Here is an 11,957-nt window from a genome sequence, read left to right as displayed (position 1 = left end):
CCCCCAAACAGAAGCATCCCCGTGCCCGGTTCAGAACGCTCATGACTCAGGCGATGGGTTTTGCGGAGGGAAGCCCTGCCTTCCAAAGCCACAAAGCCCAGCTCGGTATTTCCCAGGTCATCTCAACGGATACGTGACAATTCTGATTAACGTACGTTTGCAGCCACTGGGGCCAAAGCCGAAGGTGCCCGGGGCGCATCTGTCGCAGGTTCTTCCAACCACGTTGGGCCGGCACTGGCACTGGCCTCCATTGGGATCGCAGACGGAACTTAAGGAGCCCTGGGGGTCACATTCACAAGCTGCAGGGGAGAGAGAGGTCAGAACCTGAGACACGGAGCAGCCAACCCCAGGAGAGAGAGAGGAGCGTGGCATGGGGCGCCTGGGTGGCTCAGTCGGTTGAGCGTCTGACTTCGGCTCAGGTCATGATGTCGTGTTATGTGAGTTCGAGCCTGACGTCGGGCTCTGTGCTGATGGCTCAGAGCCTGGAGCCTGCTTTGGGTTCTGTGTCTCCCTCTCTCTCTGCCCTCCGCCCCCCCCCCACACACACTCTCTCTCTCAAAAATGAATAAAGATTTTAAAACATTATATATATATAAAAAAAGCAATGCATGTAGCCAGTCACACTGGCTGTGAACTGGACCACCCCTTTCCTTGGGCTTGCCCTGATCCTTCCCCTTCACCACCTTGGCTTATTCAGAATTCCCATTTCAAACAATGTCATCCCTATGATGAGCAGGCGGGAACCAACAGGAGACGGAGTTGGCAGATAAAAGCAGTTTTTCTCGGAAGGAGGTCATTAAGGTTTTTCTCCCCTTGCCTTCAAAGGTCAAATAAGCACAGGACCGTAGACAAAAGCCAGTGACCTTTGGGAGCGGTATGACCTTTCAGGGAGAAAAGCAAACTTCAGTAGTATGATGCTCCCTGATTCCATCCCAAGTCCCCACCTGCCTACAGAAATGCAGTGTCCTCATGGCTTTGCCCCTCGTCACCGTGTGTATTTCCTGAATATTGATTGCATCTATCACTAAAATAGTGGTGCTCTATCACTGAAATATTCCTTTGTTTTTTTTTTTCTTTAAAGTTTATTTATTTTGAGAGAGAGAGAGAGAGACACGGGAGGGGCAGAGAGAGCGGGAGAGAGAAAGAATCCCAAGCAGGCTCCACACCGTCAGCACAGAACCCGACGTGGGGCTCGAACTCACAAACCAGGAGACCCTAACCTGTGCCGAAACCAAGGGTCAGATGCTCAACCGACTGAGCCACCCAGGTGCCCCACCACTAAAATATTCTCAAAAAAAAAAAAAAAAAAAAAAAAAAAAAAGAAAGAAAAAAAAGAGAAAAGACAAATCACAGTTGAGACACTACTTCCTTTGTGCTTGCCACCTGCCTGCCACAGAACTAGAGGGCATGCCTTCCAACACACCTCGCGGTGCCAAGTACTCCTAGCTGTCAAGAAAGAGGGGTTGGGGATACCTACCCAGGCCTGTCTGGTGTAACAGGGCAGAAATGCTGAAGATTATGTTTCTGCACACGTCGGTCATTGGTGTTTTCACAACGCTTCTGCTGTTCTCCAGACATCTGTATCTCTGAAAGGTTTCCCAGGCACTGTTGGTGACCACCCCGTCCCCTGATCCTCCCACAGTGAAGATATCCAGTGATTTACAAAACGGCATGAGAACAAGCTGCGGAGAAAGAGGAACAGCAGAGCGTTCTTACGGTGGTGTCTGTGTCGTCAACTGAAAAGAGCCAACACGTGAAAGCCCCAAATGCTTTTTTGACTCCGGCAATGAAAACACTCGGACTCATTCAATACAGTAAATACCTCTTCGCTCGTAAATAGTCTTGCCAGAAAAAAATTTAGAGATACCTTACAGAGCCTGATGGCTTTTGCAATGCCATTTTTAAGATACTTTTTATTTTCATCAACAATCAGCTTGAGTAAATCCTTTCCAGATGGCAGAGTTTTTATTAAAATCAGGGGCGCCTGGGTGGCTCAGTTGGTTGAGCATCAGACTCTTGATTTCAGCTCAGGTCATGATCCCAGGATCGTGGGATCAAGACGGGAGCTGGACTCTGTGCTGGGCGTGGAGCCTAGTTAAGATTCATTCATTCACTCTCTCTCTCTTTCTCTCCCCGCACCCCCACTCCTCCTCCCCTGCTCGTGTGTGATCTTTCTCTCTCTCAAAAAAACAAACATAAAATAACATAAAGTAAAATAAATAAGCAAAGTGGCATTGGAGGCAAGAAAGAATGACTGTACCTAAGCTCTCCATGTTACCCCTCCATCAAATCCTCTGGGGGAATAGATGAACCCTCTCTGCCCAGCCTTTCCCCCATGACCTTCACGTCAGAAATGACCTTCCACTTACGGAGTCGATAAGCGTGTAGGGACTCTCCAGGTCGCTGTCAGAGGACGTGTACTGAGGCAGCTCTAACCTCACCGTGTAATTCACACCCTTCTCAAAGCACACGGGGCGCGGAAGGACGACATACCTGCCCCAAAACGAGAGGGAAAAATAACAACAGAAAGTCAGCTTTTAAGTGTCCAATCCATCAATCCATCAGTCGAAGATCTACATAGATCCTTGCCAAGGAAGAAAGGCAATTGCCCATGTTTGGCTGTGGCTCGGAAATGCTAACTGGACAACACACAAGGCAAGATACCAGGGACAAAAAAACAATTTGCATATTCATTCTCCTGAGCTGCAAACCAGTGTCACACTGACCTTGAGCCAGGCGATAAGGACACCACCTGGTTGTCATCATCGGGAATGGTATTACCGCATCGGCTGCTGGTTGGGATCTTTCCAGGTCGCTGCACCACGATGACAGCTTTTTCCCAGCGGTCGGGGAGCTAGAAGAAGCAGCAAGCCATCAAAGGAGCATCCACACTGGCCGCTGCTGCCTGTCTGTTTACAAAGACCTCTCCCAATCGGTCATTTGCCAAGTTTAAATGAAAAACACTTGCTTGCATTTCCTTTCCCTCTTTACCATTTCCTCTGCTCTTGTCTTAGCTCCAGCCCTAATCTCGTCTCACCAGGATGAGACACAGCCTCCCGACGCTCCCCGCCTTTCCCAGTCCTCTTTCCAGCTGTGTCTGGAAACACAGCTCAGATCAGGACAATCCCCTGCTCAAACCCCTATTAATATAGTGTCCAAGCCCATTTGCTGATCCTAGCATCCTTGCCAATCCTATGCCCTTATCTAGCTGCGTTTCCACACTCTCAAAGCTCTCCCCCTGGCCACACCGTTCCTCACTTCCTTTTATGTCAAAATTCCATCTCTGTCTTAAGGCCTAGAACCGATTCTTTATGGGACGTGTTGGCACCCGCTGGCACAGCTGGGCCGCTGTGAGCCTGTCTTCCAGGACTGTCTGCCTCTCTGGTCTTGCACCTTCCACTTTCAGCCTTTTGCTAAAGGTGGGGTATGTATCCAAGCCTGGGCTACGCAGGCTGTGACGTCAAGGAGGGGGTCTCACACATCACCACCTCAGGCGTCAGCAAGGCTGAGCGCCTAACGACGAATCACTAAAAGTTTGCGAAGCTTAATTCGAGAAAAATGTACATTCTCACTTCCACGGGGGTATGAAGTCAGAGGGGTTCCTCTACGCTAATGCAACCTCCACATTTCACAAAAACCGTGTCCATTAGAAGAAGAGATTTCTACCACCCCCGATAGTCCACGGAAGGTTTACCTGTGGCTCATAGCGAATTAAGATGTCATACTCCATGGAATATGGTATGTTGTCAATGAAAAACTCCAAATAAGCCCCTTCAGGCACTCGGACGAAGCCGGCTCCCGTCCAGGAAGGAATCCGGTCTTGAACGTACTGCCGCTCCACGATGCTGATCCCCTGCGGACGGGGGGGGGCAGTAGTTAGGCTTTACTTGAAATGGAATTCAAATAAATACGACAGTTAAAGAAATCTGAAGTCACCCAAAGGTCCAAACCATAGGCATTACACCCATCTCTTGCAGTCACGTTTTTCAGTAGAGTGTGTAAGTTTTTGACATATAAAGAGGAATCGGTTTCCCTTTGGTTTTGTGGTTGAGGTAGTCTTGGAACACTGGAGATGAGGCTCCGAGGGCCTGGAAGACACCTTCTATGATATAATCAGGAATGAGCCTAAAGGAAGGAGGGGGAATGTCCCAAATGCTTTCATAAGCAAGCCGAGGAGTGACGAGCCATTTCCCAGATTTTCTACAAGGCTCGTCCAGTATCCAGTGGATGTATTTGCCTTTCTCACTGGCATTCGTTTCAAGCTCCAAGTACAAGCGAAGAAACTTCATATCATCACGAGGGCTCACCGCAGAGGAGTTCATTCTGACGGTCACCGAGACTAAAAATCGATCAGTTTCTGTTACCCCAAGCACCCATCTGAGTGTGTTCACAGGATCACGTAGAACCACTGTGATCAGTTGCCTCCAAAGACAAAGTGCTTCATTCTCTCTATGCATAGGCGTTCAGCTCTCCCTCCAACAGTTGGAACCTGTGTTACCCTGCCCTCGGATCTACTCTGGGCTTGTGACTTCTGACCAAGAGAATTTGAGAAAGGGACCTCTGAAACTTCGGAGCCCAGTCTTTAAGAGACCTGGCAGTGTCTCTCTCTTTCCTCCTCCTTGACGCCAGACCCCATGTAATAAGTCTCATGGTCTTGAATCCACCATGCTGTGAGGAAGTTCAAGGCAGCTTCTTGGGGGTGGGGTCATGTGGAAAAAAAGGCCCAGCTAGCCTACAGCTGTTCTGGCCACCCCAGCTGAAGTGCCAGACGTACATTCAAGCCACTGAATTTTGGGATGGCTAATGACAGCAACAGAAAGCAATGTCTTCTCTGAGTATTTGCTATACTAGATCAACAAGAACTTTGGAGCATAAGTAGAGGAGTGGACCAATGAAAAACAACTACTCACCCCTCCCTGCCAAAAAACCTACCAGAAGCATTATTAATGATGTTCCAAAGTCTCTGTGAGTTACAGATTTACTTGGCTTGAAATAGGACTGTGCTTGGAGTTCCTGGGTGGCTCAGTCAGTTAAGCGTCTGACTCTTGGTTTTGGCTCAGGTCATGATCTCATGGTTCGTGGATTCAAGCCCTGCCTCGGGCTCTATGCTGACAGTGTAGAGCATGTTTTGGATTCTCTTTCTCTCTGCCCCTCCCCTGCTCGTGGCCGTCCCCCACCCCCAAAATAAATCAATAAGCTTAAAAATAAATAGAACAGCTTCCAAGAAGGCATGGTCCTGATCCCACCACTGACAAGAGCTGTAAAAATACTTTTTATACGGACTCCTTATGAACTGTGCATATGCCATTACTGCTCCCCAAACATGGCTTTTCCCATCTGCCCAGCACCCCCCTACTTACAGGCCCAAAGTTGGCTTCTTCTGCTTCGTAGATGTAGTGATCCAAGGTGGTGAAGTAGTAACCAGACTCCACTTCGTTGCACTGACGCCCGATCACGTGCGGTCGGCATGCGCACTGGCCCGATTCAGGGGAACAGCTGCAAAGGGGGGCAAAGCCAAGTCAGCTGTGCCACCCCATCTGCAGATGAACCCACCAGACACGCGTCTACATTTCCCACTAACATCAAATGGGTGAAATGTTCAGGTAGCGTTTACTTATTTCCTTCAGAAAGTAAGTACGTGCAAAAAAAAATTTACTGCCTACGAATTAATTGCAAACTCTGGAGCTCAGGCTCCCCATGAGCTGGTTCTTTTGGTTTCATCTTGCTCGCCTTTCTTCACTGTGCTCCATTCACACCTTATTGAGGTTTTCTGTAGGTATCACCAATGTGTTTGCTTGGTATCTTGTATCTTATGCCTGATTTCTCTTTCCTGGGCCTCAGACACAAATATCCGACTCCCAGAAGGATGGTTCCAACGTAGCTGTCCCAGCGGCTAATGACAGATCACAAAGGGCAACACTCCATCCCTCCCCTGTCCTCTACTGGGGAGAGGACACCACCAGCCACGAGGTCAACCAAGTCAGAAACCTAGAAGCTCTTCTCTCAAGTCTTTCATAACTAAGGAGGAGCCCGATTATGTGATTTCTTGGTCTAGGATCTTGCGCTTTGTCTCGCTCTTCACACCAGCTGGGCTATGCCTTTCTGCGCTCTCTCACTCACGGTAAAATCGGTCTTCCCATCAGTGTTCTTGTTGCCAGTCTTCCAACTTCCCAAACTAAACCACCACCACCCGCAAAGCTGCCCAAATGACCTTCCTAAGATGCACTGACCACATCACTTCCTGCTGGCCCTTCCATAGCCTGGCCCTTGTCTTTCCAGCCCCACCACTCCCCTTGCTTCTCCAACCATATGAATGATTTCTGCAACGCACAGGGTGATTCATGACCCCTTCTCTTGGCTTACGTTGTTCCAGTAGCCGAGAATACCCTCGTGTCTTATCCACCCAGCAGAGAGCCACCTATTTTTCAAAGATTCAGCTCACAAAGGACTCCTGCTGTCACATCTCCTGACCATCACTCTCCACCCCAGAGAATGAACCACCTTCTCCTTCCTGCCACCACCTCCCTGCAGGAGAAACGATGTAGTCACAACACGTACAACAAAGCATGTCACGTAGTAACTGGTCATTAAAGCAAGAACCGGTCTTCAAATCCTACCTGCCTTTCCAAGCCCAGTTCGTCTCTGTCATGGCGTCTGCTTTGGTCCCCCGCTATTCTCACATGGTGCTTTCTCTACCTGCACCGTCAAGACAGTTATCACTTTCTCTCTTGACACTTTCTCTCTAGATCCGTCTGAGCCTCTACCAGATGGCAGATTGCTTGAAAGGCGGAACCATGCCTCCTTCACCTCGGTCACGCCCCTGTCCCCCTCCTGGGACCTGGCGCAGCCCTCTGCAGACCAATCACACTCAAACACTGGTTGAACAAACAGAATGCGTAGGGATAGGCATTCTGAATACAAAATATGAACAAATAAAATAGATTTAATGTAAATGATAGAACTTTTTTTTTTTGAGAGAGAGAGAAATAAAGTGTAAGCAGGGGAGAGGGCCAAAGAGAGAGGGAGAGAGAAAGAATCCCAAGCAGGCTCCACACTCAGCGTGGAGCACGACACGGGCTTACTCCCCTGACCCTGGGAAATCAAGAGTCAGACACTCAACTGACCGAGCCACACAGGCACCCCAAACTTTTTTTTTTTTTTTAATTTGACATGTTGTTTCAAATAAAGCCCTCTGGATAGACTAGAACATATTTGGTTTGTTCTCAGGCTATGTCTCCTTTCTCTTGTGCACAAGGTAAAACCAAATTATAGGTGGCCATTTTTTACTTTGTTGAAGTCAAGATGGGGTTTGGAATTGTTACTTTAAACCCACTCCCAGAGTTCAAATTTTTTCCTCATCCCAAAGTTCATTTTATTTAATTAATTTTTTAAATGATTATTTTTGAGAGAAAGTGCATGCGTGCAAGTGGGGGAGGGGAAGAGAGAGAGACAGACAGAATCCTAAGCAGGTTCCGCGTTGTCATCACAGAGCCGGATGCGGGACCTGATGCCACCAACCATGAGATCGTGACCTGGGTTGCTATCAAGTCAAATGCTCAACTGACTGAGCCACCTAGGTGCCTCCCAAAGTGCATTTTAAACCAAGTACCTAAGGCAAGTTACAACTCATGGGAAGACGGAACGCTTCCAGGCTTATTACCAATGTCCCCAACGGCCCTGCCATGGTCCCCCGCAAAGTCTTCTTCCTGCAGATCACATGAATGGCTTCTAACCCAGAGGCATGAGTACTTACCCTCCTGTAGCCAATTCCCAGAGGAGGAATGCTTGCTGTAGTTGGGACCTAGCCATCTTCTGGCACAGTCCACCAACAGAGTCATTTTCAAAAACTTAGGCATCGGGCATTACGTCATACGGACAAGAGAAAATCCTTCCTTCCTGAGGGAATGAATGTGTAAAACAGGAACCGCCAAAGAAGAAAACAACTCGATTCCTCACCTGCCATCACCAGAGAACAAGCAAATGACGGTGAAGGATAAAGACGAGCAGACGCAGGATTCCTAATTCTGAAGACGAAACCACTCACGAGAACCCGGTCACATGGAAGGAGTTCCCGTAACATCTGCCCTGGCGATCACGTGCCTCTGTGCCCACAGACGTGAAGCGTGGTCTCCGACAGGCCTGGTTCCACTGGACACTTACTCCTCTAGTGAATGCATTCCTGTGGCTCCACCTGCCTCTATGCACCTAGGTTCTGGCCCTCACTCAGCTCTGCTCGACTCGTCCATTTCCAGCCACGAAGGGGACCACGGCCATCCCGCTGTCATCTCTAACTCACCTCGTCACCTCTCACACTGACTTACCCTCAGCTCTGCTCTTACTGCCACATTTAAAATTCTTCTGACTTGGGGCGAGACAGACCTTCCTTGTCCTTCATCCTCGATATCCAAGTCTTATTTCGAGAGGTCTTTCAGCTCAGAAGTGTCATCTTGCTGTCACTGCCACAACCACCGTCCAGCATGTCATCGTGCCATACCTGTCCCTCTACCAGCCTCCCACAACTCCTGATGCCTCTGCCTGGTTTCCAGCAGCCTCCACAACCATCCTCTGAAGACCACTGCTACTCTTTCTGGTGGCCACCCTTTGTTTTCCGGTGAGCCAGACCCCTCACCTTCTTTCACAAGTACTTATGGAGCCAATACTGGCCCTGGTGCCAACACCCTCACATTTTCGCCCGCTGTCACTTTTCCTCTGAATCCATCTATACCTCCTTGGCGAGTCTATTATTTCTGAAGGATATGGAGAAGGAAAAATGGGAGGAAAATAGTTTTTGCCCTGAAGAACTACCAGTCGAACTGGGGGGGGGGCAGGGGATAAACTGTAAAGTAAGGGACCACTGCAGCAAAGCAAAATGCACTGAGTACCTACACAGAGCTACAGTGAAGATATAGGCTGCAGAGGAAGCCACCCTTCACCTGGTTGAGGGTGCATCCATAGAGGAGGCTTCTATGAGGAGCATCATAGAAGCCATGCTCTGAAGGTGGCAGGGGATCCTGACAGGCAAAGAGAGGACAGGAATGACAGGCTGAAAGAGGGGGAATGTGAGCGGAGACGGTCACGGTCAGACCAGGTCTTGAGCATATGTTACACTCACTCTATCTCCGGACCTTTGCCTGTCTTCCCCCTCCCAGCTGGAAGGTCCTCCTGCCCACCCATCACACCTCTCAAACCTCTCTCAGCTTTCCAAAATGAAGCTCAAATCCTGCCTCCTCCATAGTGAGACAAAAGATTACATGTAATCATCCTTCTTGTGTTCAAGTAAAAACCCTATCAGGCAGAAATGGTACACTTGACCCCCATACCACGAAATTTCCCTATAACTAGATACAGGTTCCATTTGCTGCATCAGTAAGGTAGAATAATGATGGACGGCAAAATAAGTCAGCCCCCGTGGCAGGCAGAAATAACGGCCCCCCCCAAGAATAATAACTGATCATTATCCCCCAAATCCGCTGATAGGTGATTTCATATGGCACCAGGGGGGTTGCCGATGTGACTGAGGTTAAGGATCTTGAGATGGGGAGATTATCCAGAGTTGCTGAATCTAATCACATGATTTCTTAAAAGTGGAAAAGGCAGGCAGAGAAGTGGGTCAGAGAGATGGGACTTGAGGAGGATCTGACCCACCGTTGTTGGCTTTGAAGATGGGAGTTGTGAGTCAAGGGATGTGGACAGCCTCGAGGAGCTGGGAATGGCCCCTAGCTGACAGCCAGCAGGGTATCAGGAATCTCCTCCTATAGCTGAAACAAACTGAATTCTGCCAACAACTCCAATGAGCAGGAAACAGATTCTCCCCTAGGGCCTTCAGACATAAACACAGCCCTACCAACATCTTGATTTTATTCCAGAAAGGCTGGCCGTGTCTGACATACAGAACTGTAAGATAATAAACTTATGTTGTCTTAGGCCACGAAGTTGCAGTAATTTACGATGCCAGCAAAAGAAAACTAATACAAGACCAATTTTTTTTTTCCAGTGGCTAAAGGCCTAGATTATTAAAAACAGATTTCCCATAAATGTAGAAATTAGCCACTTGTTTACAAAAATTCTACTGGAAGGGAAATTCTATTTCATTTAAATAGCGATGAGCAGAGACAATACTGTTTAGTTTCAACTTTTCTCTATTACTAAGAAATTAGGCACAAAAAACGGGAAAACATCATCATTCGTAAGAACCACCACTCTATTCAACACTGGTATCTCTTCCATAATTCTGATTCCACACTGATCAGCAGTCAGCAGTCCAGGGTCCAGCAGTCCAGGCCTTCTCTCCCAGCCTCCTAACCAATGAGGATAGTTTCTTAAATGTGTTCTATAATCTCTTTACATCCAGCCACCACAGTAATTAACAACTGGTGAGATACCATTATCACTCAATACACGGGTGAAAACACGGATTAACTTCTGCTCTGGTTTCAAAGTATAATGAATTTCAGCTCCTCACTTATTGGGCATCCACAAGGCCCCCGATGCTGAGTATGGAGAAGGATGAGAAAACAAACAAGACACAATCCTTTGTGTGGTGCCTGGGTGCCTCAGTTGGTTAAGCGTCCAATTCTTGATTTTGGCTCAGGTCATGATCTCATGGTTCGGGAGATTGAGCCCACGGGGCTCGGCACTGAGCGTGGAGCCTGCTTGAGATCCTCACTCTCCCTCTTTCTCTGCCCCTCCCCCACTCGCACATGCACACTCTCTCTCTCAAAAAAAAAAAAAAAAAAAAAAGACCCAATCTCTGTCTAGAGACCTTTAAAATACAAATAGCGATAACACAGAGCAGAATTCACTAAGTGCTGAAAGCAGTACAGAAGTAATGTGTTGTTGAAACATCCAAGGAAGGTTGGGGTCATCAGTTCAGGAAGCAGAAATCTTCAAAAGAGTGGTGGGCTTCAAGCCAGACACCAAAGCTCTAAATTTAACCGAGGCAATAAATTTTAAAGGATGCTATAAAATCGTTTCTATTTTTCAATGTTTTCCAACACTTGCAAGTAGCATTTACCTAGCAACCATTCCTATTTATTAAAGCAGGTTATTTACTAGGCAAAGCTTCGTTAGCCTGGCTTAACCCACATTGCTTAAAATGGGTCTTCTCTAAAATATTCCACAATTCAGATTACCTGTCAACATGATCGACCTGGATTGCTAAAATTTTATTCCACACAAACAAAACCATTTGACTCATTACACAAAACATTTTTCCACTTGACATGGTTTTCACGTTTAATTCTGCTCCTGGCCAAAGTACCTGAGGAACGTTTGGGGTCACAACCAGAGACTGCCTGTCCAAAAGAGTGCATAATTTGTTTTTATCTCATAAATATCTTCTGTTTCTCAAATTCTTTTTCTTGATCAACGTTTATTCCATTACCTACCATGTACCTATGGCAGAGCAAAGGAATATTACCAGGTAGAAGATATTTATGCATGGCTGCAATAAAACAATCACCCAGCAAGTATCTCTCCTCAGTGCCCACTATGCACCAAGCATTCTTCTAGCAGAATTGGTGTTTCCCAAGACTTAATTGGATCTTCTATCACTGTATGGGGCTCCTAGAGAAAGTCCTCATGGGGAAAGTCCTCATGGGGGCAAACTTCGAAAAGGATCGCTACGAAACACTGCAGAGTCACAGAGGTAGAGAAATATTTAAAGGTTCTTATTTTTGGGGTGCCTGGGTGGCTCAGTCAGTGAAACATCCGACTTTGGCTCAGGTCATGATCTCAAAAGTTCGTGAGTTCGAGCCCTGCATTAGGCTCTGTGCTGACAGCTCAGAGCCTGCAGTCTGCTTTAGATTCTGTGTCTCCTCTGTCTCTCTCTGCCCTTCCCCCACTGACACTCAGTCTCTCTCGCTCCCTCTCTCAAAAATAAAACGTTAAAAAAAAAAAGGCTCTTATTTTTTTTTCATCAGTGATGCCAAAAAAATAGGGTATCTCATCAATCATGC

General features: G+C 47.5%; 1 protein-coding gene across 1 annotated transcript in view; it reads right to left on the bottom strand.

The window, feature by feature from the left end:
* LAMB1 (laminin subunit beta 1) overlaps positions 1–11,957 on the bottom strand; it is a 74,143-nt gene that overhangs the window by 34,567 nt on the left and 27,619 nt on the right. The window contains exons 13-18 of the mRNA XM_042964278.1: positions 5,361–5,496; positions 3,695–3,853; positions 2,727–2,854; positions 2,370–2,493; positions 1,478–1,682; positions 156–299 (exon numbers count right to left, since the gene is read on the bottom strand). Coding sequence (XP_042820212.1) covers positions 156–299; positions 1,478–1,682; positions 2,370–2,493; positions 2,727–2,854; positions 3,695–3,853; positions 5,361–5,496 — 896 coding nt within the window. The remainder of the gene's footprint in view (positions 1–155; positions 300–1,477; positions 1,683–2,369; positions 2,494–2,726; positions 2,855–3,694; positions 3,854–5,360; positions 5,497–11,957) is intronic.

This window comes from Panthera tigris, chromosome A2 (genome assembly GCF_018350195.1).
Source record: "Panthera tigris isolate Pti1 chromosome A2, P.tigris_Pti1_mat1.1, whole genome shotgun sequence".
In the NCBI taxonomy this organism is placed as follows: Eukaryota; Metazoa; Chordata; class Mammalia; order Carnivora; family Felidae; genus Panthera; species Panthera tigris.
The sequence above is the reverse complement of the archived record's forward strand: the minus strand, read 5'-3'. Positions and strand labels throughout refer to the sequence as shown.